Genomic DNA, 25,781 nt, shown 5'->3' on the forward strand with positions numbered 1-25,781 from the left:
CTTATAGCTAAAAATATAATAAGGAATTTGAAAAGCCTCAGCACCTTCCTGGATGTGGCACAAGGAGTATTATCCTGACAATAAAAAGTTCTCAAGGAAAGCTATACTATCCCACTTACACTGACAGCTCAGTTTTACAGCTGAATAAGGAGTATTTAAATCTTGGAGACCAAAACAAACCATTATCAACTTTTCACAATGAGAAGGTGGTGAGACAAATGAAGCACAACCTTCACAGTAGTGAACTACACATTTTGGCACGTCGTTAAACAAAAAAATTAACCAGTTTATTATATTTAACATATTTACAAAATAGTACAAATTAAAGTACTGTAACTCCATTATTGCATGACAAAAAAAAACCAACTCCATACAGGCAAAAGCAGCACATGAAAGAGATGCTCCAGAATATTTAGGAAGTCTTTGGTACTCAAAATATAGTTTAAGATGCAGCATTAACTCAATCAATACAGGGCATTAAACACAGACAATGATATGTAGACTTAGGCCACAAAAGTAAAGTTTACCTATGGCTTTCATTCTTCTCAAAGGATGACTACTGGACTCAGGAATTGCTTAAAAGCTTTACAACATTTTTAGGATGGAGAGAATACTCAAAATGATTCTAAATCCAAGCTGTTGAAAATGAGTGATATAGTTTTTTTCAACTTGTACTGAATTTAACTGCCTCTTCTCAGAACTATATGATAGTAAAGCACTAAACACTTCACAGACCTAGAGCCTATTCCTCTACCCCTTAAGTAGGCAGAACTGGGAAAGAATCATCTTTGCCTACTTAAGGAATATAGGATTAACAATAGACAATCAAACTGCATGGCAAAACACCATCGAAGACTGCATACTCTAGTCTACGCTGCTGTACACATCATTTACAAAATCTTTATGCACCATGTACATATTTACAAATGCTCTCAATTATTCCATCAAGTAATGCACTCAACACAATCACAGTTTACTTTATTTTGAGGTAAATCCTTGAAAAGTTAGAGCATTGGCAGAATTTCATCTGCAAGGCTGAATTTTTCAAGTCACGTTTCCAACGAGATGCTCCTCTCTTTCCCCTGCTCACGCAGCACTGCCTGCCAGGTGTAGCAGATGGGTAAGACAGTTGCAGAGAGATGAAGGGGATTTTGTGAATTCTCTGTGTTGTGCTTGATTCTTCTTGATGGCCAGGAAAGGCCAGAAAAAAAGCAAAGAATCCTGGGGGCAGCCAAAAAGAAAGCCAAATGTGAACGAGCAGATTCTGCTCTGTGGACAAATAATGGACATTATGTTGCTTGTAGACTGGGAAAACACTGCAGTGTTCAATGGTGCAGTAACAGGGCACACTAACTGAAAAATGCCAACAGAAAACAAGGGCAGGCAACAGCAAAAGAGAGGATGTCAGACAGGATGAATTAACTTCATTTAAGAGCTTGATTTTCTTTCAGGTTTTCAAGCCAGGTGTGACATTACTTAAATACTTAAAACTGCACATCTGAAGACATCACCCACATTTCTGTTAGCTTATGACTACATTTCTGCCTCTTCATAATTACATTAAACACTGCCTCACCAAGCAGTGGACACCACCTTACAAGGCCTAATCTTTCCTGCTGGCTAACCTAGAACACTTGGGGATGTTGAGAACACTGCAACAAGACAACTCCCTCATTGAACTGTCATTAACATCTCGGGCAACAAGAAAGGAAAGGGCACAGAGAAGTTTGCAAGCTCCATTTGCATTCATGAAAGTGACAGAAACTCCTGTTTAAACTAGGAAAAGCCAGTACTGAGTTGAAATTGAAGTTCATCCAAATCAATCAAGAGGTTAAGATAAACACTTTTGTTCTTGAGAAATGACATCACCTTGCATTAGTATTTTCTCCTTCGGAACAGGTCTGCAATGTTTATTTAATGTTATTGCCAAAACCTTTCGACTCATCTTGTCAGGACTATCCCCCCATTGCACTTTTATGGTCATATGCTTAAATGAAAAAACCTCACATAAAAAGGCTTGAGATGACAATTAAAGGATCACACAATTCCACTTTGTGAAGGTTTTTTAAACCAATTCCACATCACTATACCCTTTTAGAATGTCTTTTAAAAGACTGTTAGAAGATTTAGGCAGGACCTCAAAGTAGCCAGTTAAGTAATCACATATGCATGAATGCTACTCATATTTACTACATATTTCCTTCAGGATGTTTTTGTGAGTGTAAAATGGTTTGTAAGTTGATAAGCAAAGTAGTTTGATGTCTCAAGACATGTCTACTGACTATATTTATGCCCACTGGAATGACTGAAATCTGTTTTCTGCATGCAGTGATAAGGAATAATAAGCCTTCATCTCCTTGTACCATCACAGATGTTGGCTAGAAGAGAAACGTTATTCAGCCATTGCTAATACTCATGGTGTAGTACGGGGTGAAATGAAAAGGAACAAAGAATTTTGTTTTCCAGAGATCTTCTGGGAAGGTGAGGGTTGGACTTTGTGCTGATCCCCAGTGATGGCAAACTGGCAGCTTGTTTCTTGCACAGCTCTGGGTAAGGTAACACCTGTCAGCCCAAACTTCTGTATAAATCCCAACATTAAGACTGGAAGATTCAGACAGGCAAAAGTGTTGCCGTTTAACTACTTAACAAGACCAGTAACACATTGAAGATGTAAATTTTTACAATCCCTGAAACTGCTGGTCAGCAGAGGATAGTTTTTAATTCATTCGTCCTCTTCAACATAGGTTGATGGAAACCAGCCCACCTAAAAATGGGAAAAGCAGAACAAAATAATACATGAGACACACAGTTGTTTGGTTTGTTTAATGACTAAGCTAGGCACAACAAGGATAGATCTTTTCAGTAAATATATGAATAAGATTACAATGATAAACTTGGCTGACCTGACACAGTCAGGGCAAGTACCCTTAAGAACAGAATAACTTGCAGATATGACAATTGGGATACCAACACCCTCTATGTCACTTCCTCCCTCAAAAATCTGAAAGACATTTGCCCAGATTGGAAGTCTAAAAGTTCAGAAAAATGCCTAGAGTGGAAGTAGTTTTACTACAGGCAGGACGCTACTATTTTTTGAATGAAGAGTTGAACTTTTAACAGTCTCCAGTCAGGTCCAGAGAATGCTCTCATAAAGGAAACACTGACTGATCTGATTGCTTTCCATGGAGTTGAATTCCACTGCCACCAAACCAGGTGTCACACATGACACAATTAGACAGCAGAGTCTAGTGTCCTACACTTCAGAAGTTATGAAGTGAACATTCTGAAATTCTAAAATTAATGATATGCCAAATAAGGTTTGTGTAAGACATACAATGATGCAATGTCATATATTTCTTATTTTATGTATTTGATTTAGGTCTCTTCATACTACTTTATACCTAAAGTCAATTTCACATTCATGAAAGAACTGCAAACCAAACCTAGAGCATGACTAGAAGGGGTGACTGAAGAAATTTTTAGGCTACTTTGCCAAAATACTGGCACTCACTCCGAGGTGAGTTTATGAAAGTTCCCAAGGAATCCTGGCATGTAACAGGGCATCCTTCAGAATGTGGGCAGCTGCATTGCAATGAGCAGTTCAGCTTTCTTCACACCTAAAACATATACAGCACAATGGGCATATCTGCTTCCCTATTTCTTCTGGTCTAATTGACTATTTAATAAGCTTTAACCATTTCACTTTAACATAACCAAGCTCATGTACACAATAAAAAAGGTTCCCTGAACTGCATAAAGCAGTAAGTCTGGACATTCACTTCAACTGCACTTGCAACTCTCATTTCCAGCTTCCAGACAATTTACATTCTTCCACCTCACATTCCTTGACCCTGCATCTCAGCACTGTAGACATGGAAACAGCAGTCTCAAATGATTCTGACTAATCTGCATGATAAGGCAGTAAACTAAGACTGAAACAGTAAACCCTTTATAGGTCAAAACTGAAACTTCACTTCCAAGTCTCAGAGCAGGGTGTAAAGTGAGTTCATAAAAATCCCTGCTAAATGTGTCACTTCATCTGGGTCACATTTGTAGAGATCAAAGAAGCAGCCTTCTATAAAAAGGTGCTTGATTCCATTGCATTGTAGTTGGGCAGAAAGATGTGGGAAATCATTCTGTGGTAAAGTGCTAAATAGACTTCCACAGCACCAGGAACCTGACCCCAAATATCTGTGTGCAAAACAGTTCAAGAAAGGTCAACTGTAGCAGTGCTATTAATCCTGGTTATTTTCCAGCCATATAACCTTGCCCAAATATTCAGCCTGATAGGTCACATTAAATAACCAATAATTTAGATGCTGGGAAAGCTACCTGGCAAGAGTTCTGCCTCGCTCCTATGAAACAAAGATGAGAACCTGTTCCATCTTGTGAATTTAAATACACAATGTAGGAACACGCCTTTTTTTTTTTTTTTTTTTAAACAAATCACTGTCAGTGAAGGCAGAAAGAAACACAGGAAAGGAAAAGAAAAAAAAAAAAACAAATCTTACCCTTCCATTGACTTCACCTCTCCACCAGCCATTGGCACTCATCTTGGTATAAATTTTGACCACATCTCCTTTCAGTAAGGACAGCTCTCGCATGTCTCGTGCACAGAAGTCATACCTGGCTATGGCAATGCCTATCACCTTCGGGCTCAGCACTGAAAGGAAGCACATGATGACATTAGGGTTGGTTAAATGAAGGCTACCAAACTACTGTAAATAGAAATACTGTAAAATAACAAAAAAAAAAAAGGATTCCACAGCAACATACGCTGGCATTCATTTTATGCAAAACATCTGCACTACGAAGATCAAGAAGATTTAAATAGAGGTGAATGGTGTAAAAAGCTGAAGGGATTTTTTGGGATTTTTTGAATAGTCCTCTATTTTTAGAAGAGAAGTCCAACTAGATGAGCCAAAAATAAAATATTCCCCACCCTGAGATTGCTATATACATTTGCAATTATTTTATTCTTGTGCTACATCATAAAACTTGCTGCCAGTTATATGCATCAACATATTTTACAGGTCACTAATTTCTTTCCAAAAGAATTATTAGCATTTACAGTTGATTTAACTTTAGACCTCTAATGAGGCAAAACAACCAGAATAAGGTGCTGTTCTTTCAAAAAACAACTCTCAAGTTAAATATTAATGCACTTAAAACTGGAAGCTAACATCAGCATGAGCAAAATAGTACAGACTTTCTACAGGAAAATTCCACGGATCATTTGTCACAATCTGCATTAATATTGACTGATGTAAATCTATTCTTTTCAGGAGTTTATTCTGTAAATCACCAATGAATTTTTTTGTATAAAATTAAGGTTCAGTGAAATTAACACTTGAAAGTTTTAAGGTACATCAGTGTAGAAGAATTTTGCCAATGTAAAGCCCAGACATTTTAAACAATAAAAAGCTGTTAAGAATTTTTAAACAGCAAAGGTGCAAAAAGCCTCATCTCAGAAACCAACTCCTTTTTTTCCAAATAGTTTTATAGGAAATTATATTTCCAATGCTGATGTATAATGTCCAAACGTGCAAAACAAATCCTCAATGATTTCAGTGTGAGGACATCTACTACTCCACAGCATTTTGTAGTTGGATTATTTAGCCAAGGCATTTTTCAGCGTTTTTTTTTTCCATTAATGTCACTGTTTCCCTATGTAAACCACTGTAAGAGGAGTTCAGGAGCACAGGCAAGCTTCCTTTGAAAATATTTCAGAATTCATATGATCACGATGGATGGCCTGATATAATTTACAAAGAATCATCTCTGTCCTCAAAACCCTTTCACATTTCTTAGAAATGCCCAATCTTCATTAGGAAATGCCTTTAAGATTCTACTTTAGCAATGCCCTCAACAATGTAATACTAAGAATTCACATCTAGTTGCCTTTAATTTAAATCAGGAACCCAAAACAGGGCAAATGAGCTGAGAAATCTTAACAGTTGCAGTTCTCCTGGTGTTTAAGTTTTCTTCTGACTCCACTGGATCATAGATACACAGTGGTATTAAATATCTGAAAATCATTACATGTTTAAATACTTTCAGCTTAAAGAAAAAATACAAAAAAAAATATTTTAAACTAACAAGGAATACTACATTTTAAATGTTATTAGATATATCACAGAAAGAGAATGCCTAAAAACCAGTTTTGATGACAGATAATGCCCTAGTTTATATCGTCACTAAAGTCTAGTCCAGCATTCCTGACTGCGTATGCAGAGTATGCTTATCAGACACTTGATAAATTATGTAAAAGATGCCATATAGCAGAGAATCAGCCTATCAATTTATTGCTTATATTGATGTGGCAAAAATCTAGGTGATATATTAAACACATCAAAGCTCAAACATGTTTTTTCCCCCTCTCAGCCAGCCAGACGCAGATGCTACTTGTTTAGATCCTGACATGAATGTAATGCCCTATACCTTATCAGCATTGCAGTAATCAATTTTACAGGGAAAGAGCACATCAGGGGCAGTAATTGTTTTGGAGAAGGAAAACAAAGGAGCAGTTAGTGATTGGAGGGTCAGTAACCACTCACAGGCGTGCAGCAATATCACTGGCTGAGTTGGAGAAGCATTGCAGGATGCAAGGAGGGAGCCTGGGCAGCAGGGTATAATTTCACATTCTACAAAGAAAATACAGGGGCAAGGAAAATGACAGGAAGCAAAGATGAACAAATTTGGGAGAACAGGGAAGACAAGAACTAAAACGGGAAGAAATGCATAGAGGAACAATAAAGATGGAAAAGAGCAAGGAAAATTAGGATAGAGAAGAGGAGTACATCTGGGGGAAAGGAGGACTTTTAACTCTTTTTCAAGTCACAAAGAGAGAGAAAAAGGGAGAAAGAAGCAAGAGAAATCAAACCCATATATCTTCAAAAGTCTTGAGGCAGAAAGTAGCAGAATTTAGATTAATTTAGAATCCAAGATCCATATTTTCAAATAAAAGTGAAGCTCATGATAGGAAATATATAAAAGGAAGGCAGATGAGTGATGGAATACAGGAAAATGACAGTGCTAATTTTGGAAAAAAAATATTAACCATATCTCTCTGCTGACATAGTCACAAAAATAACTTGAGTAGAGACTATCAGCCCTGAATTCCCAATTAGTGCTGTCCCAGGATAAATAAAAACTTGAGGGAAGACAACACATGGAAAGGACACCTGTACAGATGGGAGAGAGAAGGAGTGAAAGAGGAAGAATGCAGATGCTACAGGAATTCTACAGGAAGAATGCAGAGAGAGAATGGGATTAACAGTAGAGATTGATGGAAAGAAAAAGCCCAACAGGTGGATGAATATGAATAAGAAAATAAAGGGATGGGGGTAAGGGAAAGTGTTAGAAAAGAAAATAAGCTGTTGAGAAAGCAGTAATAAATAAATCTTGTGTAATAGAAGAGAGATACTCAGAGAACTAACTGGAAATAGAGTGAGAAATCCAAAGAAGGTGAATAAAAAGCACATGTGTGAATGAGAAAAATATGCTTTTACTTAATCCAGCCTTTCCTTCTGCAAACAGAAGCTGATGACTACAGAAACTATAATCAGCTTTGATTTACACAGGAGTATGCTGGACATTAACTGTGAAATAGATGTGCTTCAAATGAATTTTAGTCCTAGTTTGAGCCACTGATGATGCATCTAGGGTACAAACAACAGAGGCTCCCTGTGATCACAGCAGGCTGGTCTAGGTCACGTGCTTGAATTCCAGGAAGGTCAATGTAGTATTATTAAACCTGTGAGCAGTTGTTTCTCTCTCCTTGTGCTCTGGCCTCCTCATAAATCTGCAGACATTGCCCTGAGGGTTGCTCCTGTGTATGAGTTTCCATGCTCCTTGAAGCCATGTACATTTACTTGTACATTTACTGTTTCACCAAAGCTCAGTGCTCTCATCCAGGTACAGGCAGCACCTTCAGTGGTGCTCAGCAGTCAGCTTAACCTTCCCCTGTGTTACAGCTTCCAGATCAGCAGAACTAAGCCAGCTCTGAAGACTTTTGAAAAAAAGAAATACTTGTAATATCATGAAATAAGAATTTGGTCTTTTATTGTAGGCAAATTATTGGGCTATTTTTTAAAAGAAGGTTTACTACAAACATATGAAACAATGCATTCAGAATATAAGGGGTAGATAAGCTTAATTAAGCACTACAGATCAATTCTTTTCCTTTAATATTTTGTTCTTGTGTAACAAAATACTTAAACTGGCATATTGTGATATGCCAGATGTTGAATGGATACCTATCATTATAGTTATTAATGAATTTTCTGATACAGCAGTTTTTCATAGGGAAAAAAAGGAACATCATTATAATTTGTTTAAACCACATATGGGAATATAAGGTAATGTGTGATAAGGTTAAAGTAACTGAATCTTGATTGCTGTTTTATCACCGTAGGCCACTTCACAATTTTGTTCTCATGGAACAGATAGCAGTCACAGTAAGAATGGAATTTACAGTCAAGTACTGGGCAGTTGAATGCAAGATGTCCTCTCCTACCCCTGCCTAAAAGGACAAAAGCTCACAGTATTTACCTTGAGCAAAGAGCTAAAACTGAACTCATGTTGTTTCAAATCAGGTGAGTGCTTCAAGAATTCCAGCCAAGCATCATGACCACAGGGCAAAATCCAAAATGGATTTCTATTCATCTTTTCTACAGATGTGTCCCTTTATAAAAGCATGTGTCAACTGGAAGGGCACCTCCTGGCTTGGTTTCTCAGTCATTGTTGTGAATACTGAAAGGAAGTATCTGCCCCAAAAATATCTATATGTAAGGGCATAGAAATGGAAGAAACAACCGAGGGGTAAAACATCCAAGTGTGGTCTAAGACATGGAAACTGAAATCCCTCAATCACTGTGGGGTGAATCAAGAGAGGGCTCAGCAGAGATGCTCTCAGCACAAGTCAGTGCAGTAGCCATTCCACTACTGAGCTGCCACCTACATCCTTTTCCCCTCACGAAACTGTGGAAAGCCCCAAGAATCCTTCTCAGAGCACTAAATAATTTGGACAACTTCTTTGTGGCAGGTGTAAAATATACTGCCCACTGAGATCTTGATGACTCCATGCAGCATTTGTGCATGCTGGACACCTCCATTCCCTAGTGCCAAAGCCAGCCCCAGTCCTGCTCTGCACAGCCCAGGCAGTGTCCCCCACCCCTGTGCACAGTGTAACATGGCCAAATGCTGCATTCTCCACAGCAGCAGCTGTTTCCACGTGCTCCCCAAAGGCAGTCACCTTTGGGTGACTACTGGCAAAATTCTTCTGAAATTGTCCAGTGGTGCAGTTCACCTCTCTGCAGACCAGATCTTAGAGATCAGAGTAAGTCATATCCACACTGATGCACTGACTGAGGCTACCAATGGTACTACCTTTAGCATTTTTATGCAGCCTCTTAGTTTGAAATGATTGCATCTATTAAAGCCAGAGATGGTTAAATGGAAATAAAGAAAACAATATTTAGAAAACAGATGGGCAAAATTAATTAACAATGTTAATGCAGAAATTCAAAGAAACCACTCTCTACAAAAAAAAAAACCCTACTGTATTCTAAGATGCTACTGCAGTATGGTTTGCTGCAGGGATGGGACGAATATATTATTTACCAACAAGCAGTGAGATTTCCATCTTTGTGCATTTGAACAAATACATTAAAAATATACAGCTCATAGGTGTCAACTGCATAGCAAATTAACAGTCAAGTGGTCACTGATGGAATCTGCTGCAACTATTGAGCTTTGCAACACCTACTCAAACTGCTTATTGCAACAAGCAGTAATAATTCAAAAGTTTATGAGTTTGATTTTTGTTACACGCCAAGAATAACAAGTAATAACTCAGTTTTTGGAGTCAGAGAAGAGCTGAAGGATTAGATTCGTCCCTTCCCTCACTTGCTGCACACAGAAACAACAGAAGCAAATTTAGAAGAAATATAAAAGCAGTAAAGCAGTACCTGACCAGAAAGGAGTGGAGGAAGGGGGAACAAAGCTGTAGTCTGGAGGAGTTACAAAAGAAAACCCACAGAACAAAGAAGGGGCTTAGAGGAAAAAAAAGAGAAAAAGAGAAAAGCAAAAGAACATTGAAATATTGGCATAAGATTTAAATAATAGTTTTTTTAACTCTATAATTCATTGATAATAAGGAAACTAAGGTTCTCTACTAAGGATGCCTGCAAGAAAATTTACTGTAATAACTAGAAAATTTGGATCTATGATTTAATTTTTAACAACTGCATTTTTCAAAGAGTAAAGTAGGAAGAAGTCACCCATTTAGGGTTTCAGAGAAGTAAATTGTAACTGCAGCCTCTTTGCAAATATTTTCAGATTTAACAAAAGGGTTTTTTAAGTCTTTGTGTGCCCCACTTCTTACCATTACAAAAGCAAGAAGCCATGCATACATAAATCCTCTTGACCCCAGCAACCCTGGTCACATGCCCTTAGTTAGGATGTAGTCTAAGCTGACCTGGAGTCAACTCCATATTATAACATGGGAAAAAAGAATGCATTCTGCCCTGTTAATCTTTAACATCAACAGGAATTCCACAACTAAACTACATCCTCTAAGGACCAAACAGTCCTGCTCATAGCTGCAGTTTCTCTGACTTCCAAAAAACCCCTTGAGCAAGCAAAAAAACCCTGAGCTTGGCCTAGGCAGAACCAGCACTTCATCCTAAGCCCCTACAGCAGATTCCCTGGGGGAAAGCCACAGGTGCTCTTGCTCTGTTGTCAACAAAACCAAGGGCAATGTCATTTTAAATGCCAAAATTGGACCAAATTAACTAGAACTGCTTCAAGTGAAACTACAGTTTATTGACCTGTTCTCACATTTTGTCCCTCTTTTAAAGAAGCAATAAAGATATATAGTGTGCATGTCTAATAAAGTTGGGATCTTTGCTCCCAGCTGTGATTTGGAAAGGCACGTCCATCTCAACTGGATAAATGATATTGTAGCCTCTAAATTATAGCTAATAATATCTGTAATTATTGAACAAGATTTTTCCTTCAAAAAGTAGCAGGGTTATATTTATCACTTACAGCTACTTCTCTGTATTTATTCTTCTGCCTACACATGAAGCATAATAATTTTGCTTCAAAATGGTACATGCAGAAATGATGACTAAAACGATTTTATGCAAGAATCCATGGTGGAGGCAATGGTACAGTTTTGTGCATCTTACCTGGATGACAATAAATACATTTGTGACAAGGAAACTACAAGCATAAATAAAATAAACAGGACTGATACTGTGTTTTGACATTCAGAAGCCTTGAGTTTAGACACAAAAAAAAAAAAAAAAAAAAAAAAAAAAAAATTCCACAACACAAACCAACAGCATTTTAGGTTAGTGTTCCATAGGATAAGAAAACCATGGCCTCCTATACTCTGGACACTCCCTTCTGATCCTTCACAATGATGATGCTTTCTCCACCTCTAACACTGAATGGACTATCTGGGATGCATGAGGGGCTCCTTTATACTGGAGACAGTCACCCCAAGTGACAGCTCTGTGGGGAATTGTGCCACACAAACCAGAAGGGCCACTTGATACAAAAGCAGTGCCCATTCTTAGAGAAAAACACCTGCCCTGGTATGTACCATGGCAGAGTGAAGAGCAGCCCTCAGCAACACCCCCAGGTTAGGGGCTACACGGGGGGCTGAGCAGACTTCATCCTGACTTTTCTAATACAGCTGAAGGTTGAGTTTTATGTGTCAAATTCTGGACAAGTAAATCTATGAGGGCAAGGAGCTTCTACTAGACTTCTACAGACAACTGATCTGTTCTGTGGATAGGGTGTTGGTGTTGGCTTCTAAGCAGAAAGGCTGAATTTGATTCCCTGAGGGTTGGGGTGATACTTGTTCTGCTTGACTTTACTAACAGATGCCTTTACACTGTTAATGCATTAAGCATTAGCAGGATGTCATAACTAGTAAATATACCTACTCCTAGTTAAATGACAGGAAAATATCACTCAAATAGTACTTGGATCATGATTTAGGTTACTTTAAAATCTAAATTTCATAAAGATTCGAATTTCTCAATATGATTGTGCTCTGCAGATCAGAATAAAGTGCCATTATTCTACTCCACAGAGTAATGTCCACTTTTGTTCCCTTTTTGCCTTTATTTCATTAACTGGTTGATCATTCCTGTCATCTAATGTAAGAATTACTATTTTTCTGTGTAGCAAAACAAAACTTGATCATACTGTGTGTGTCTAGAAAAGACTAAGACTGAAAAATTAAGAAGAAAAAATATACCACTTCCCAAAAAATCTTCCCAATTAACTTGAATTCCTATACTGATGAAAGTAAATATCTGACAGCTTTTACATCCACATTAAAAGTGTACAATGAATATGAGAACAACACGGGTGACTTCTGCAAGACAAAGAGACTGAAAAGCACAGTTCTAACCCAAGTGAAAAGCCAAATATCTGGAAAGGTAAAATAACTATCCTATTAAAATAGAGATTTTTATTCTAAAAAATTATTCTAAAAAATTCAGTAGCTGCTGAAGCAGGAATCAAATTCCCTGTAAATTTAAGAAGTTACAAGGTGAGTTGTTATGATTTATCTTAGAAATTACAAGTTAAATGAAATATCAATTGTTTGTCTTTTCCCATATGAGTAAATGAAAATGTAACAAATACAAAAAAACCCCCCACGTTCTTCTTTTCCACTCTTTTTTGGGAAGTCAATTCAGTATTGCCATTCAATTTCACAGCAGCTCAAAGACCTTGGCAGCAGAAAATGATAAAACTCTGTCAAAGTCTGCAGTGGTTCAACTAACATTTTTTTAGAAATACTTTTGCCACTTATTCGTTATATATCCTAAAGATCAGTTTGGAAAAAAAAGGCTGATGTCTTTTCAATAGCTGGCTTCATTAAAAAATCCAGATATGTGAACACTGTGTTAAACCCAAAAAACCTAAACCCCATTGCATTCACTAGCTTCAGCCCCGTGCTGAGCAGTTGCAAAAGTGAAAAACTATGGGGAAGAGCCCCCCTCTTCTCTTCAGCTACTCTGCCTGGTTTGCTTCCAACACCTCTGCTTCTTGCACTTAGATTATGTGGGAAGAGATCAAAACATCAGCTGGGTGGTGTTGCTCACTGAGCACTGTGACTAAACTCCATGTCCAACTGCTATCCCACATGACTTATTTTCTTCCTCTACTAAACCAAACCACAGCCAAAAGTTTCCCAAATTCTTTCTAAATTCAGCCCAGCAGGGTTCACACAGCCTAGATGTAAGGCTTTTCTTACATCAGCTCTGTAAAATGAACAAAACAGCTTAAAAACTGAACAGAGTGATCCATGGATGACTGTTAATCATGGACATTGTGGTTAAACAAACAGAACAAAACAAACGAGAAAAAAACCCCAACAAATAAATCACCACACTCATGGGGACACACTTCACTGTCCAATTCATTAAAGGAAGTGTCATTCTGAGTCAATCTAGATAAAGCAGCAGAATTATGGAAATCTATTCGATATTACAGGAGAAGTTTGGGAATGGAAAGGATTTTCAGGTCAGTTTGGTGTAAGACAAAACCTGCAGTTTCCACCAGCAGTTTGTAGCTGATAGTTACTGCAGCAGAGATGCTCTTCCTCATCCCCTTGACTAAAATGAGAGCACCCCTCAGTCATTTCTCTTGCTTTCCTGCACACTGCCTAAAAGGTCGTGTAAAAGAAGATGTTTTCTTTTGTATGATGACTGAAGTTAATGAGAGTGGACCATAAATCTGGTATCCTGTAAAGCAGGAAATGACTGAGCTCTTGCAGAGTAAGAAGTCTGTGGACAGTTATCCTGGGTTGTAGTTTAGGATGTATTCTATCCCCATCAATGACTCCCTCCAGGAGTTATCTCTCTTTAATGGGCCATCAAGGACCTCCTCTATGACTCATCATCCCATTGTGAGATGCTCTGCCCACGGGGAGGAGCCAAGCATTCTCACCTGGATATAAGCTGGGATTTGGGACAGTAGAAGCAGCCCTCACCCACTGGATTCCCAGAGGACCAGAGCTACCAGCCCTTTCTACGAGATCACTGCTTCAGGAAGACCACCTCGTCTGGACTGCTTCCATCACCCTGATCAGGTTGTATTCTGACTCTGTCAGTGGTTTTTCTTTTTGTATTGTTGCATTTTTTTTTCTTCTCATTAAATTTTATTTCTGACTTAGAGCCTCTCACTTGGTTTGTTTTCAAACCATAACAACAGTATAGATACATTCTAACTGTCCTAAGGAAAAAAAAAATTAATCTGGTTCTGCTCACAGTCAATAATAACTCCAACAAATGCAAAAGTAAATCAAGCAGGACATGTCCTCTCCACAAAGAAAGCCTCAGGGCCGGGCAGAGGCAAGGGATGAGGAAAGCACAAGGGATGGCAAGAGGAAGGGAGATGCACAGGGAGACCACGAGCTGAAGGAAAAGGAAAGAACAGGGCAGAGAAATTCACCAGGAATGGACATGAACAGCACAGAGAGGAGACAACTGACACAAGTCCTGGGAAGAGGTGAAGGAGAACAGAAATGGGAAGAAGAGGAATTGGGAAGTAGAGACAGTAAACCAAATGCCCAGACACACACTGGTTTCTTAAAAGATTTGTCCTAAATTCCCTTTAATTAGGAGAGGAAGAAAGTCTTCAAAGTTACATAAAAATTGTATGGAACAAAGGCAGGCAAGTAAACAAAAGCTCACAAACATGGCAAATGAAAGTAACAAAGCCACCACCATCATCACAAAGACTAGACTGGACTTTTTGGGCTCCTACAGCAGTCTTCATATTGTTAAAACCCTCATTAATTTTTATTTTCCTCTTATTATCTGTTACAGTACAAAAATGCAGCCAATGACTGCAGAACAGCAAATCTGGTATTTGCTCTTTGACAGAAACATTATGTATTTTCCAGAGGCCACCCATGTAGTAGGTTTTATCACTAACATTGAACATGTCCATGTCCTAAAAATCATGCTAATTTCCACCTAAATTGTAATAGCTTAAATAAAGAACAGCATATGCATTGCAAGCCTTTTGAGTTTATTTCTAAACTTCGCAACTTTTTAACTACTATTTACTTTCCACAGTAGTTCATTAGCTTTCAGAAGCTTAGTTTGGGAACTTTAATAAACATTCAATGTTAAAAAAACAGGCATAAAAATAATTATGATATAGTAAATCTAATTTTTTTTTACACAATTATCTGGTATTACTGAGATCCTACTTCATAGGGCTATGCTACAAGACTGACTTATTTAAATCCCCTTTTAAGGATTAGAAATTGTCATAGATATTAACACTTGTAGCTGCACGTATGCAAATTTCCTAAGAAACTAGGCAAGATGCAGTTTAATCTCTCACCAGCATGTCTAATAGACTTTTTGAATATCGGGGAGATTTTAAGTTTGGCAGCAAGACAAGCTTGCTAGACATGTTTATAAATCTCCTGGCAGATCTGAATCTGCTTAGCTTCAAAAAATTTCTAGCTAAAAGTATTGCCATAGTAATTGGTTATATGTCAAAAAATGTGAAAAAGAAGATGAAGAAGCTCCAAATACCTTGTCCTTTATATATATAAATATAAATATATATATATATATATACACACACATATATATATATACATATATATATACAGCAGAAATTAATATACAAAAATTTATAATCCTCACCATTGCCACCTGTTCTGTTACTCCTCTGTCCTGCTGAGTTTTCAGATTCTTTGTATGGAAATTGAAGAGTGGTATCCAAACTTCGGAAACCTTCTTTGAGAGAGTGGTGCTTGTAGTATTCTACGAGTTCCTGTCAGAAAGGAAAAAGACTTTCATTGGAAACTGAAATCACATCCTGTTCAGCATTCTGGTGTACAGCCAATGTCAGTTTTATTATGCACATGCCCTAATTTTATAATACATCCCATAGAACATGCTTATTTTTTAAATAGAAAGTACCTAAAAATAGACAGCTTTCATATTGCCCGTTAAAAAATTTAAACAAAACAAACAAAGACACCCCAAAAATCAGCTAAGTAAAATCTTTTTGTCAGAGTCAACATTTGCTGCTCCTTGAAGTCAGGCTGAGGATGTCTTTGCTTTTCTGGAGTCAGGCAGGAGGTAAGGTCAGCTGCATGCTAAGGAGGGAGCAGCAAATGCCTCTGCTTTCTCAAATCCCTTTTGCAATGATAAATGATGTTTATCTACAAATGTAAGCACACAGATCTGAAATAAAGCACGTGGCTTGCGAGTTAACAGCAACTTCATGCGCAAACATACAAACAATGTAAAACTTCTAAAGCAGGGCAGGCTTGGAGGGTGTGTCAGACAGTGCACACTGACTGAAAAATCCCGTGTTTCACATTCTACTTGTACCCAAGCCAAAAATTTCATCATCTGTGTGTGCGTCTATATATACACTCACAGCTACACACAGGAATATTTTACATACATATATATATATGCAAAAATTCCTATATGTAAATATAAAAGAATAGCTGAAATAGTTTTTGCAACCAAGAGGACGAGTTACTCGAAGTCCTACTCTAAAGAAGGCAGCACCAGTCAAAATTCTGACAGCTCATGCTATTCCTTTGCAATCTTCAACCCCTGCCATTGACTGTTAAATTGGAATGAGCCCTAGAAATGTCAGTATGTACACAGAGCTAGAATAAGATTAAAAGTGACTGGACAATTCAAAGCAAATGTACTTCAATTGATCCATTCAAATGTGGGATTTCACTCTCCAGAAATACAAGCACAAAGCAATGTATTTACTGTAAACCCTGCACTCCATTCCACTTAGTTATATTTAGATTTCCAAAATCAGAGTTGACCAAGCTGAACTTAGGTCAAAATTAGGAGATCATACTGTGTTTCATCATTTCCTTCTAGGAAAAAAAAACCACAACCAAGGCCCAAGAACTCCAAAAAAATTTAAAAAACACACCACACCACAAACACACTAGCCCCACAAAACGCTACCCAAATGTTTAGCCTATAATAGCCTACATCAGTCACACTAAGAACTCTTTGGGCTTTGCTCTTTGATATTAGCACAACGTACAAACTAGAATGTCAACAATGACATTTACCCCCATATCTTCCCTGAATATCCAGACATTCAAATTACCAAGGCAATACTGTGTGTGATTTGTAAGTAAGTGGCATTCAAAGTAGGATATCTGAATAAATGGAAAATAATTAGTATGAAACTTTTGTTATCTTTTCGCACAATGTAAGTCTGTAAGAATTGTGTTGTTTGGTAAAAGTTAATTAGAATTCCAAATGGAGAGATGCTGTTTGTTGGCAAAATAAGAAAAAAGGTTTTAAACTGAGGAAAAAAGAAAGAATCACTTCATGTCACAGATTCAGTTACTTTTAAAGTTTAGGTTCAATTCCATTCTTCCACGAGAACAATTGACTGACAACTAGCCTCTAAAACATGAATTGCACGAATCACAGTGGCAAACAGATGAGTAAGGTAAGCAGTGTGTGCCAGCATGGATGGGGCTGCCCAGGAGCCTGTCACTTTACCCTGATCCACAGCAGCCAAACTGACCTTTCACTGCACCCTGCCTCACACACTCAGCACATTTTTATCACTCTGCTGAAAGTTTTTCAAATGTACTATGAAAAGTAGACACAAGGGCTCTTCTACTTATTTTCCCTCCACAGCAGTACAAAACGTTGTGTCACTGCAGATCACTCCTTAACGTTTCCATGGATGCTGCCTTTGTCTCTCTTCTGCTCCCACTTCTACTCAGACTACTTTTGTTCCTCTTCTCCTTCAAACACTGTTACTTTTTTCTCTTGCATCTGCCCAGAACAAAGCAGTTGCTCCACAGCACGTACAAACACCACACTACCACTTGTGTATTTAACTCTCAAGGGCACAATTCATAATGCCCTAAATCTGTGTTATAAAATGATTCTTGCCTACCTGAATGTTAGCAAGGCTAAGTTGGTAGCAGTGAGGTCCTTACACTAGAAATTTCATCCATCCTCTCAATTCTGTGATGCAATGCATATTCTTTTTGCTCATTTTCCCTCCAGCTTTGTCCTTTATTTATATTTCTGCTTTACTTTGGAACCTGCACCAGTGCATTAAGCTGCATCGCTGCCATAAGAAGACACCTGGCAGCATGGGAGCCCAGCTGCTGTGTTTTCCAAGCTCAGTTTCCAACGAGTCATTTGTAGCATTCACAGACTAAGCAGCCTCCTCCTCCTCCTGTGTGTGAGCAACACCATGATTTCTGCTGCTAAACAATGAAGGTCCCCAGCCCTAAAACTAAAGTGTGAAATGAACTTGTAAGTGTGAGATGAACTTGTAAGTGTGAAATGAAGATACGAGTGCAAAACCAGCTTGGTGCATTCTTCATCAAGAAATTTTCGGTTATTCCTGTTCTAATGAGCATTTACAAATTATCATTTCATCTCTCCCCATTTTCTAGTATGTTCTAGTTTTACAGAGTATCAGTGGTTAAATGAAAAAAAAAATTTAAGGCTTCCTTAAAGCTTCACCCTGCTCTTGTTTTCTATTATCCTCCATTTATATTTAGCATTTTCACATACTTGAGTATGCAGGCAGGAAGATTGCTGCATAAATTTTAATCCAATTGATTCCTAAAAACTAAGATTTCCAAAGACATCAAATTCTCATTTCCAGATTCAGCTTAACTCCACAGTGGGCTAATACACAGGATTCAAATTCCTCATCTCTTCCACTTCACTACAAGGGACACAGTCCACTCCTAACAATAAATATGTGGTTCTAAGCACATAAACTTATCATTTAGAGCTAAAACCATAAATATAAAAAAAAATATTCTATTGGTAGGAGTGGACACAATTCAAATCTTTCACTCTCATAGCTCTCTGGAATTTCACAAACCAAAGTAGCTCCAACAGAAACAACTACAAAGAAAATCTCACACTGTTAAAAAGCTAATCAATGCTTACCATTAAATTTTTAAATTTTCTATTTTCTGCAATGTGGAAAAAGCCATCTCTTGTTAAAATCTTGATGTGTTTCACTTCGTTATTGTACCTGTGGGCAATGAATAACTTATGAATATAAATGCGTTTTTAATCAGACACAATCAATAATTACCTGAGGGCATGCCCCTAGAACACCACACACATAAATTCTTAAGACAAAATGTATATCTGTGCCAAAACGAAGCTGACATCTAATCAACCAAACATATTTATTAAAGTACAGCTAAAGAAGTAATCTGTAATCAAAAAAAAAAGTCACAGCTAACTACTTATCCTAATTGGGAATTCCCATGAACTTCCTGCTTTTATATCCATATTGATAAACAACATGAAAGCAAACTATAATTTGCACCCACAAAATGTATAAACCCACAATCTGCTGAATAGTGTGAGATGCACAGGGCTTTGAGTTCTGACCAAAGGCACTGAAACAGATCACACTGTACTGCAAACAATCCTTACTCTTCTCCAACATGCTCCACCCTTATTTCTGTAGCCCAAATTTGCTACATCAGCGTTTTAAAGCCATTGCTTCCTTCCTTCTATAAATCCTGGGTATTTTTGATGGCAACTTCAGTTTTCCTTTATTGACTCTCTTAAAAGCTGCATATAAGTATATCATCGAAATAGCGGTTAATTTTCTGTATTTATTTCAAATACTATCTGGACAAAAATGAGAAAAGGAATACTTTCTTGAGTTCTTACTCCAATTTCACTTACTTAATACTAATTGCATATTCTCCTGATTCTTTGGTCCTGTGGCGCACCAGGTAAGTGCTATTTACTCTGTTAATTAGTTCACTTTCTGCTTGCAATCGTTCCATTGCTCCTGCAAACCTGTAACAAGGAAAATTAAAATTGACTATGATTTTTTTTCAAAGCTCCAAAGCTCTATTAAATATGCAACAGAGAGTGAAAAATATTCTACATATCATGGAGACCAACAATACATCCATTGCAACTGAATATCACTTGCAGATTTCTGAATGAAGAATAAAACATGAAAAAATTCCACGGTTGGGGGTTGTGGGATTCTTAACCAGAAAAGTTCTTGCACAATGCATACAATATTCTGCTAAGGAAATGCTCAAGCCCAAGCATCAACTGAATGACTACCAGCTTGTAAAGTTCATAAAACCAACTGGTTTATCTGAATCTTTTGCTGCAAGTGAAACAATACAACAATGGTCCAGAACCTTTGAACCTCCCTGGGTTCTTGGGAGATTTATTGCAACAGAATGGAGAATCAGCCACCAGAGGTAGATCAGGCCAAAAAAGGACCTATGTGAAAATTTGCTACTTACATAAGACAATATTTTATTTGGTTTCATAATTATGCATAACCTCTACAGGCTGAAGTGCAAGGGGCATACCCAATAACCAGAGGGAAAAAAAATAAATCAGCCAAAACCATCCAAATTTGAAAAAGCTGATGCTAAGTGTTGAAAGCTAAGACAAATAAATGATTGATTCTGCAGCCTGGCTGTGTTTGTGCCCTTGCTTTGCCTTGTGGTTTCTGTAGGGCATCGTGAGAGGCTGTCAGCAGACACTCATTTGCAAAAACAGAGGTTAAATTGTTAATTGGGGAAAGTGACCCAGCTTCCAGGGAAATAATGCTTATCTTACCATTTTACAAACACTGTCACCACCCACAGACCACCACTACGTAACATTTCACACCAGTACATCACAACCAATTAGAAAGGCGCTTTAGGTAAAAAAAATAGTTCTTTATTAAAAATCCATAGAAGATAGAGACTAATGCCAGTAATATGCTTTCTTCTAACAAGACTATAAATAGATCAAATGTCAGAAATTATTCAAAAGACCAATTTTAAAAAATAAACATTTTACTTGATTTCTTATAAAAAAATCAGTATTTGTTTAGATGTGATTCTAATTTCACTTTTGGCAAGTTAAGAGGAAGTCAGAACTAATGTCTAAATGACAAGGCATAAAACCAGCGAAAGAACATAAGTGATGCTTACTCTGCTCTCTCAGAATCACCATGTCCTTTCTGACTTGTGGGCAAGAGTTTACACACTTCATAAACCCCAGAGCAGCAGTGGTTGCAGTTTTGATACACCATGTTTTTCACAGAGTCAGCAAGGTTGGAAGAGACCTTCAAGACTCATCTAATCCAACCATCAACCTCGCACCACCACAGACACCCCTAAACCATATCCCCAGGTGCCACTTGTATCTCGACAGCTTCAATGTTGGTGGGGGCTTTTAAGGAAATGCAGAATTATTCTTGATACAAGACGTATTTAGCACTATTCCTTCCTTTATTCACTGAACATGTACATTGTCCTTCCATAGTTCACATTATAATCATCTCTCATCTCTCATTCAGACCTCTGGGACTAAGGCTGTACAGCCACACATTTGTAAACAAAACATTAACATCATTAAGCACTTTATTATATCAGGAATGATTTTAGGCAACACATGGCATTGCTTTGCCAACCCATTACACAATGACTTCCGAAGCCCAGAAAGGTTAAACCAATATAATTTAAACTGTAGTAAACACAGATGCTTTCTGTCCCTGTTTCTCTCAGAGATTCTTGTAAGACAAGACAGAGACTTACCACAGTTGTGAAGAGTAGTCTACTGGCTTAGGAACCTAAGATATCAAAAGATACAGAGAATGAGGATCAATTTTTTTTTTCTAAAAACCAGAAATCAGATTGATTTAACTATCAATATCGAGATGATCTAATTTGTCTACAAGTCTATTTTCTTTAAAGGAAGTTATAATAAAGGACAAATATTCCATACCATTCTGAATATAGTACAGAATATTTTAAGCTCTTTTCTTCTGTGACAGTTTGTTTGGGGTATTTTTACTTCATGGAACTGCTCAAAGTTTTTCTGACGGTGCCTTATATTCAAATTTCATACACAAAATAGCTCAATGCTCTGTATTCTAGAAAAGTATCACTAAAATATGCAACGAATTTACAGTAAAGTATAAAATTCATTTCATGCATTCAGGACTGTGTGGTGTTTGACTGTCTACTGAGGATATTCCATAACTTATATTGTATGACATCATTCATTTCTTTTCTATTTGACTTGGGTAACTGTGGCACTGTATCTTGCTAAGCATGCCATTTGATTATGATATTAAATTGAAAAATTAAGCAAACTGCAATCAGCTTGCAAAATGGATGTTATCTGTACACAAACACATGCACAGGTAATGTTTATTCATGCACAGGATGCACAGTATAGCAATTCCTGTGAAAATGAGATTTTCATCTTGATCATCTCCCATTAGTGTGTGATAGCTCAGTATCACTCTACTCTTCTGAACATGTGAAAGGCACAGTGCTGAAAAATTTATTGAATTTATTGAATTTGTATTTTAAAAAAGCTATTGAATTTGTATTTTAGTGAAAAGTTAATATAAATCTCACACACTTATAACTTAAGGTCACATATTCTTAGGTAAGCAAACGTTTTGGTTTTTTTTTTCTTTCCTTCAAATAAAACCAATGAGTGTCTTATTTTCTGGACTCTAATAGGGAAGAAATTGCAGTAACATTCTTCTCATAATTTTTTATTCATGATACATGGAATGTCACCAAAAGACAAATCAAATCAGGAAAATATTATTATAAAGGCCGATAAATTTAAATTGATTGAAATTGCAATCAGTTGCAACTCCCACTATCTTGACCTCAGGTATCCACCAAGATCTCTACCAAGACTTGACCTTGAAATAAACTTCAGTGTGGAACACATTAAAGTTCTCTGTGATAAAACCAAGCTCACGTGTTTGGCTTGTGTAGCAGTAAATCTAAACAGCTATTAAACAGTCATTCAGTCTAGCTCTTGAGAGAGAAAAAGCAAGCAGGCATTATTCCCCAACAGTGGAGACAAAGGGCTCTTTTCACAGCAGCATGTGCAGTGCTGGCAGCACGAGAACCCCTCAGGAGTGCAGGGCACCCCAGAGAGGCATGGGTCACAGCACTGGCCTTTCACATCCCTGCAGACACTGACAGTGCTGCTCACACAGCTCTGCTTCTAGCGGGGAGACCTGGCAAAAAGTCAACAGATCATGAATATGCTGACAAACAACTCCTAACATTAATGTTTCAGTGGATCAGCCAAATGACACATTTCAAGGCGGCAATTTCAAAAATTGCAAAGTTTTTACATGTTGCAAGATATTCTTGAATATTTTGAATTTGTCGAGTAGTGCTAATAAAGTAGAAAGGATATAAAAATTCAAAGATGGTTTAAGTCCATCCTCCAGAGCAGTTAAATGATAGATGAATAGTGGCTTTTGTAAATTTTGAATGGACAAATATATTCATGTAACAAGTGTTGCTCATTGCCACAAAGAAGGACAAAAATCAAAAGTCACTCCAGAAGCTCTTGGCTCACATTGTGCTAAGTATCCAATGCCTGTACAGAAATTAGAAAAATGGAGGAAAGCTAGGAAGAAACAGATATTACTCATATAGTGTATAAAATGTCTGCTGACACGTACTACTTATTTTAAAGGGAAAAAATTGTTTATAGGTGCATCTGTGAAAAGTCTGGAATATAGATATTCTGGAGCTCAGCAGTTTTTCATTCAATATTCATTCCTAAAGCCTTCTGATATATAGATTTTATGCTGTTTCTTGGCATTTTTATATCAGATGGTTGTAAAGACTGTTAGACTTAATAATAACAGTAAAAGTTATAGCATGTTTAAAACCCGACTGATGTTTCAGTATCTTTAACTGCATCATTTATCATAATAAGATGTTTATATTTCATCCTTCCAAGTTAACAGTGGTGAAGCATCCATTTATCTTTTTGTTCTGATCATGACACCACTTGGTAACATTTCATGAATAGTATTTATTAATTCTGTGAAACCGTGTTATTTTCAATACTCCTCTAAATAGTATATTTTGAATTTAGCAGAAAGCTTTACCATTAGAAAGAGACCTCCACAACACCCCAGTAGCATTTTTCCTAACTTCAGATATTTCACTGTCAATGCTTTTAAAGTATATTGGTGATTGGTAAAAAAGCTGCTACAGTTGCAGTCAATGACACTACACAATGGAATGGGAAATCCACCTTTTAACAACAAGCAACGGGTGGGAAATTCACAAATTTAACAATAAGCAAAGGGTGGAGGGATGAAAGCTAAATTCACACAGCAACTTCATCTTTATTTCAGATTTGATCTCGCACCCAATCTAAGACAACTTGTACCTACAAACAGTCTGTGTGTTTCTCTTCAAACAAAGATCCTGGACATACAGGGTATTGAAGATGTCTTGTGGTATTTTAACATACTCTTTAGGATCTCGTGTACACTTGTTCTGGAAACTAAGGCACAAGAAGCTCCCAAGATGTATCCAAATGCAGCTACTAAAAGCTGATTCCGCTTACTTATAAAAGCCACTGAAGTGGCATATCTCAATTGCTGTAACAAAAGCAATTCTGCTAATAAATCAAACCATTGAGAATCAGGTTAAAGTAAGTGAAAACTGCCTTAAAGCAAAGAAAGGAATAGGACTCATTAATGGGTTTATGGGATTTTATCAATTAGCCTCAACAAAGGAAGTCAGTAATTTGATGCACTGTAGAGGAGGAACAAGTGTACAGTATTTAATGCACCAACACATCTGTACATAAAACTCTTGAATACATACTATAAAATTTATTTTCTTATTACTTTCACAAACTTCTCTAGATTGAGAAGACTGTTGTGTGAATTAAAGACAGGTAAGAACCTAAAGAATAAAGAAAATTTGTCAAGCAGTCAGAATTCAAAGTTTTATATTAGTTTTACAGTTTTTAAACTTGCTACTTAGGCTGTAATCCCTCTCTCTAACCCAAAGTGACTGGGGAATAGATTAGAGCCACAGTACTCCTACCTTCCTGCTGGGGAAGGAAGAAAGTGCACTTTTACATCAAATGGATTTGATCTACACTCTGGAAACTCTTCAGACAGTTCAATTTATTAATATTCCCAAAAGTTAAACCTGTTTATCAAACTTGTTTTCTTGGCATGTCCTACTTACATCCAATAACCAGAAGTGTTAGAACACTCTACTTGAAGTAATACTGAAGCCACCATGAAAACACCAATTTTTGTAAGGTAAGATCCATCTTGATGAACTAATGAACTAGGCAGTTTTCCTGTAAGGTGGCAAACAGAACTAAGTAATTGTACTTACACATGGGCTAGGTTTTACTGCATCACTTGGAAAGAATCCAAGCTCTCCTGTTGTTAGATTTCTTCCCTAAAAAAAAAAAAATCCATTTTTGAGACATAATTGGGACTAACAGTAAATAATAATACACATCCAGGGATTTAGGACAATAAATATATCCAAGAGTCTTTAAAATAAAATGCTGTTCTAATAAAGTATTGCTCAATTTTTTCTGTGGGTTTTGTTGGGGCTTTAACATAATTAAGAAATAATTACAACTGATAGATCTGAAAGCTCTGAGAGATGAGAGGCAAGAAGGGAGCCCAGAGACTGGGATGTGATTTCCAATTCTGTCAATGTCTGCCAGTGTCTGATATCTTCATTAATGTTAATTATCTCCTTTCAAGTTACTTCCTCCTCTGCTGGCATTCTACAGAAAGCTGCCACCCTGCAGCCTTGCAGATGCCCAGAAGGACCACACCACCATGCAGCAGTGGCTGCAGCCCCTGGGAGACCAGATTCCAGAGGGAATTCAGAGCTGGAGATCCACCAGCCAATTCAGACACCGTGGTAAGTGTTTCCATAAGTGATG

General features: G+C 37.3%; 1 protein-coding gene across 3 annotated transcripts in view; it reads right to left on the minus strand.

The window, feature by feature from the left end:
- Positions 1 to 265: 265 nt before the first annotated feature.
- The window catches only part of VAV3 (vav guanine nucleotide exchange factor 3), a 155,120-nt gene continuing 129,604 nt past the window's right edge, over positions 266 to 25,781 (minus strand). For all 3 annotated transcript variants that reach the window (XM_066324575.1, XM_066324574.1, XM_066324573.1), the window contains 7 exons: positions 25,214 to 25,279; positions 21,611 to 21,645; positions 19,737 to 19,853; positions 18,978 to 19,065; positions 15,696 to 15,825; positions 4,512 to 4,663; positions 266 to 2,764 (listed from right to left, as the gene is read on the minus strand). In XM_066324575.1, the coding sequence (XP_066180672.1) occupies positions 2,723 to 2,764; positions 4,512 to 4,663; positions 15,696 to 15,825; positions 18,978 to 19,065; positions 19,737 to 19,853; positions 21,611 to 21,645; positions 25,214 to 25,279 (630 nt within the window). In that variant the 3' untranslated portion in view covers positions 266 to 2,722. The remainder of the gene's footprint in view (positions 2,765 to 4,511; positions 4,664 to 15,695; positions 15,826 to 18,977; positions 19,066 to 19,736; positions 19,854 to 21,610; positions 21,646 to 25,213; positions 25,280 to 25,781) is intronic.

The sequence above is a fragment of the Sylvia atricapilla genome, chromosome 9 (assembly GCF_009819655.1).
Source record: "Sylvia atricapilla isolate bSylAtr1 chromosome 9, bSylAtr1.pri, whole genome shotgun sequence".
Lineage (NCBI taxonomy): Eukaryota > Metazoa > Chordata > Aves > Passeriformes > Sylviidae > Sylvia > Sylvia atricapilla.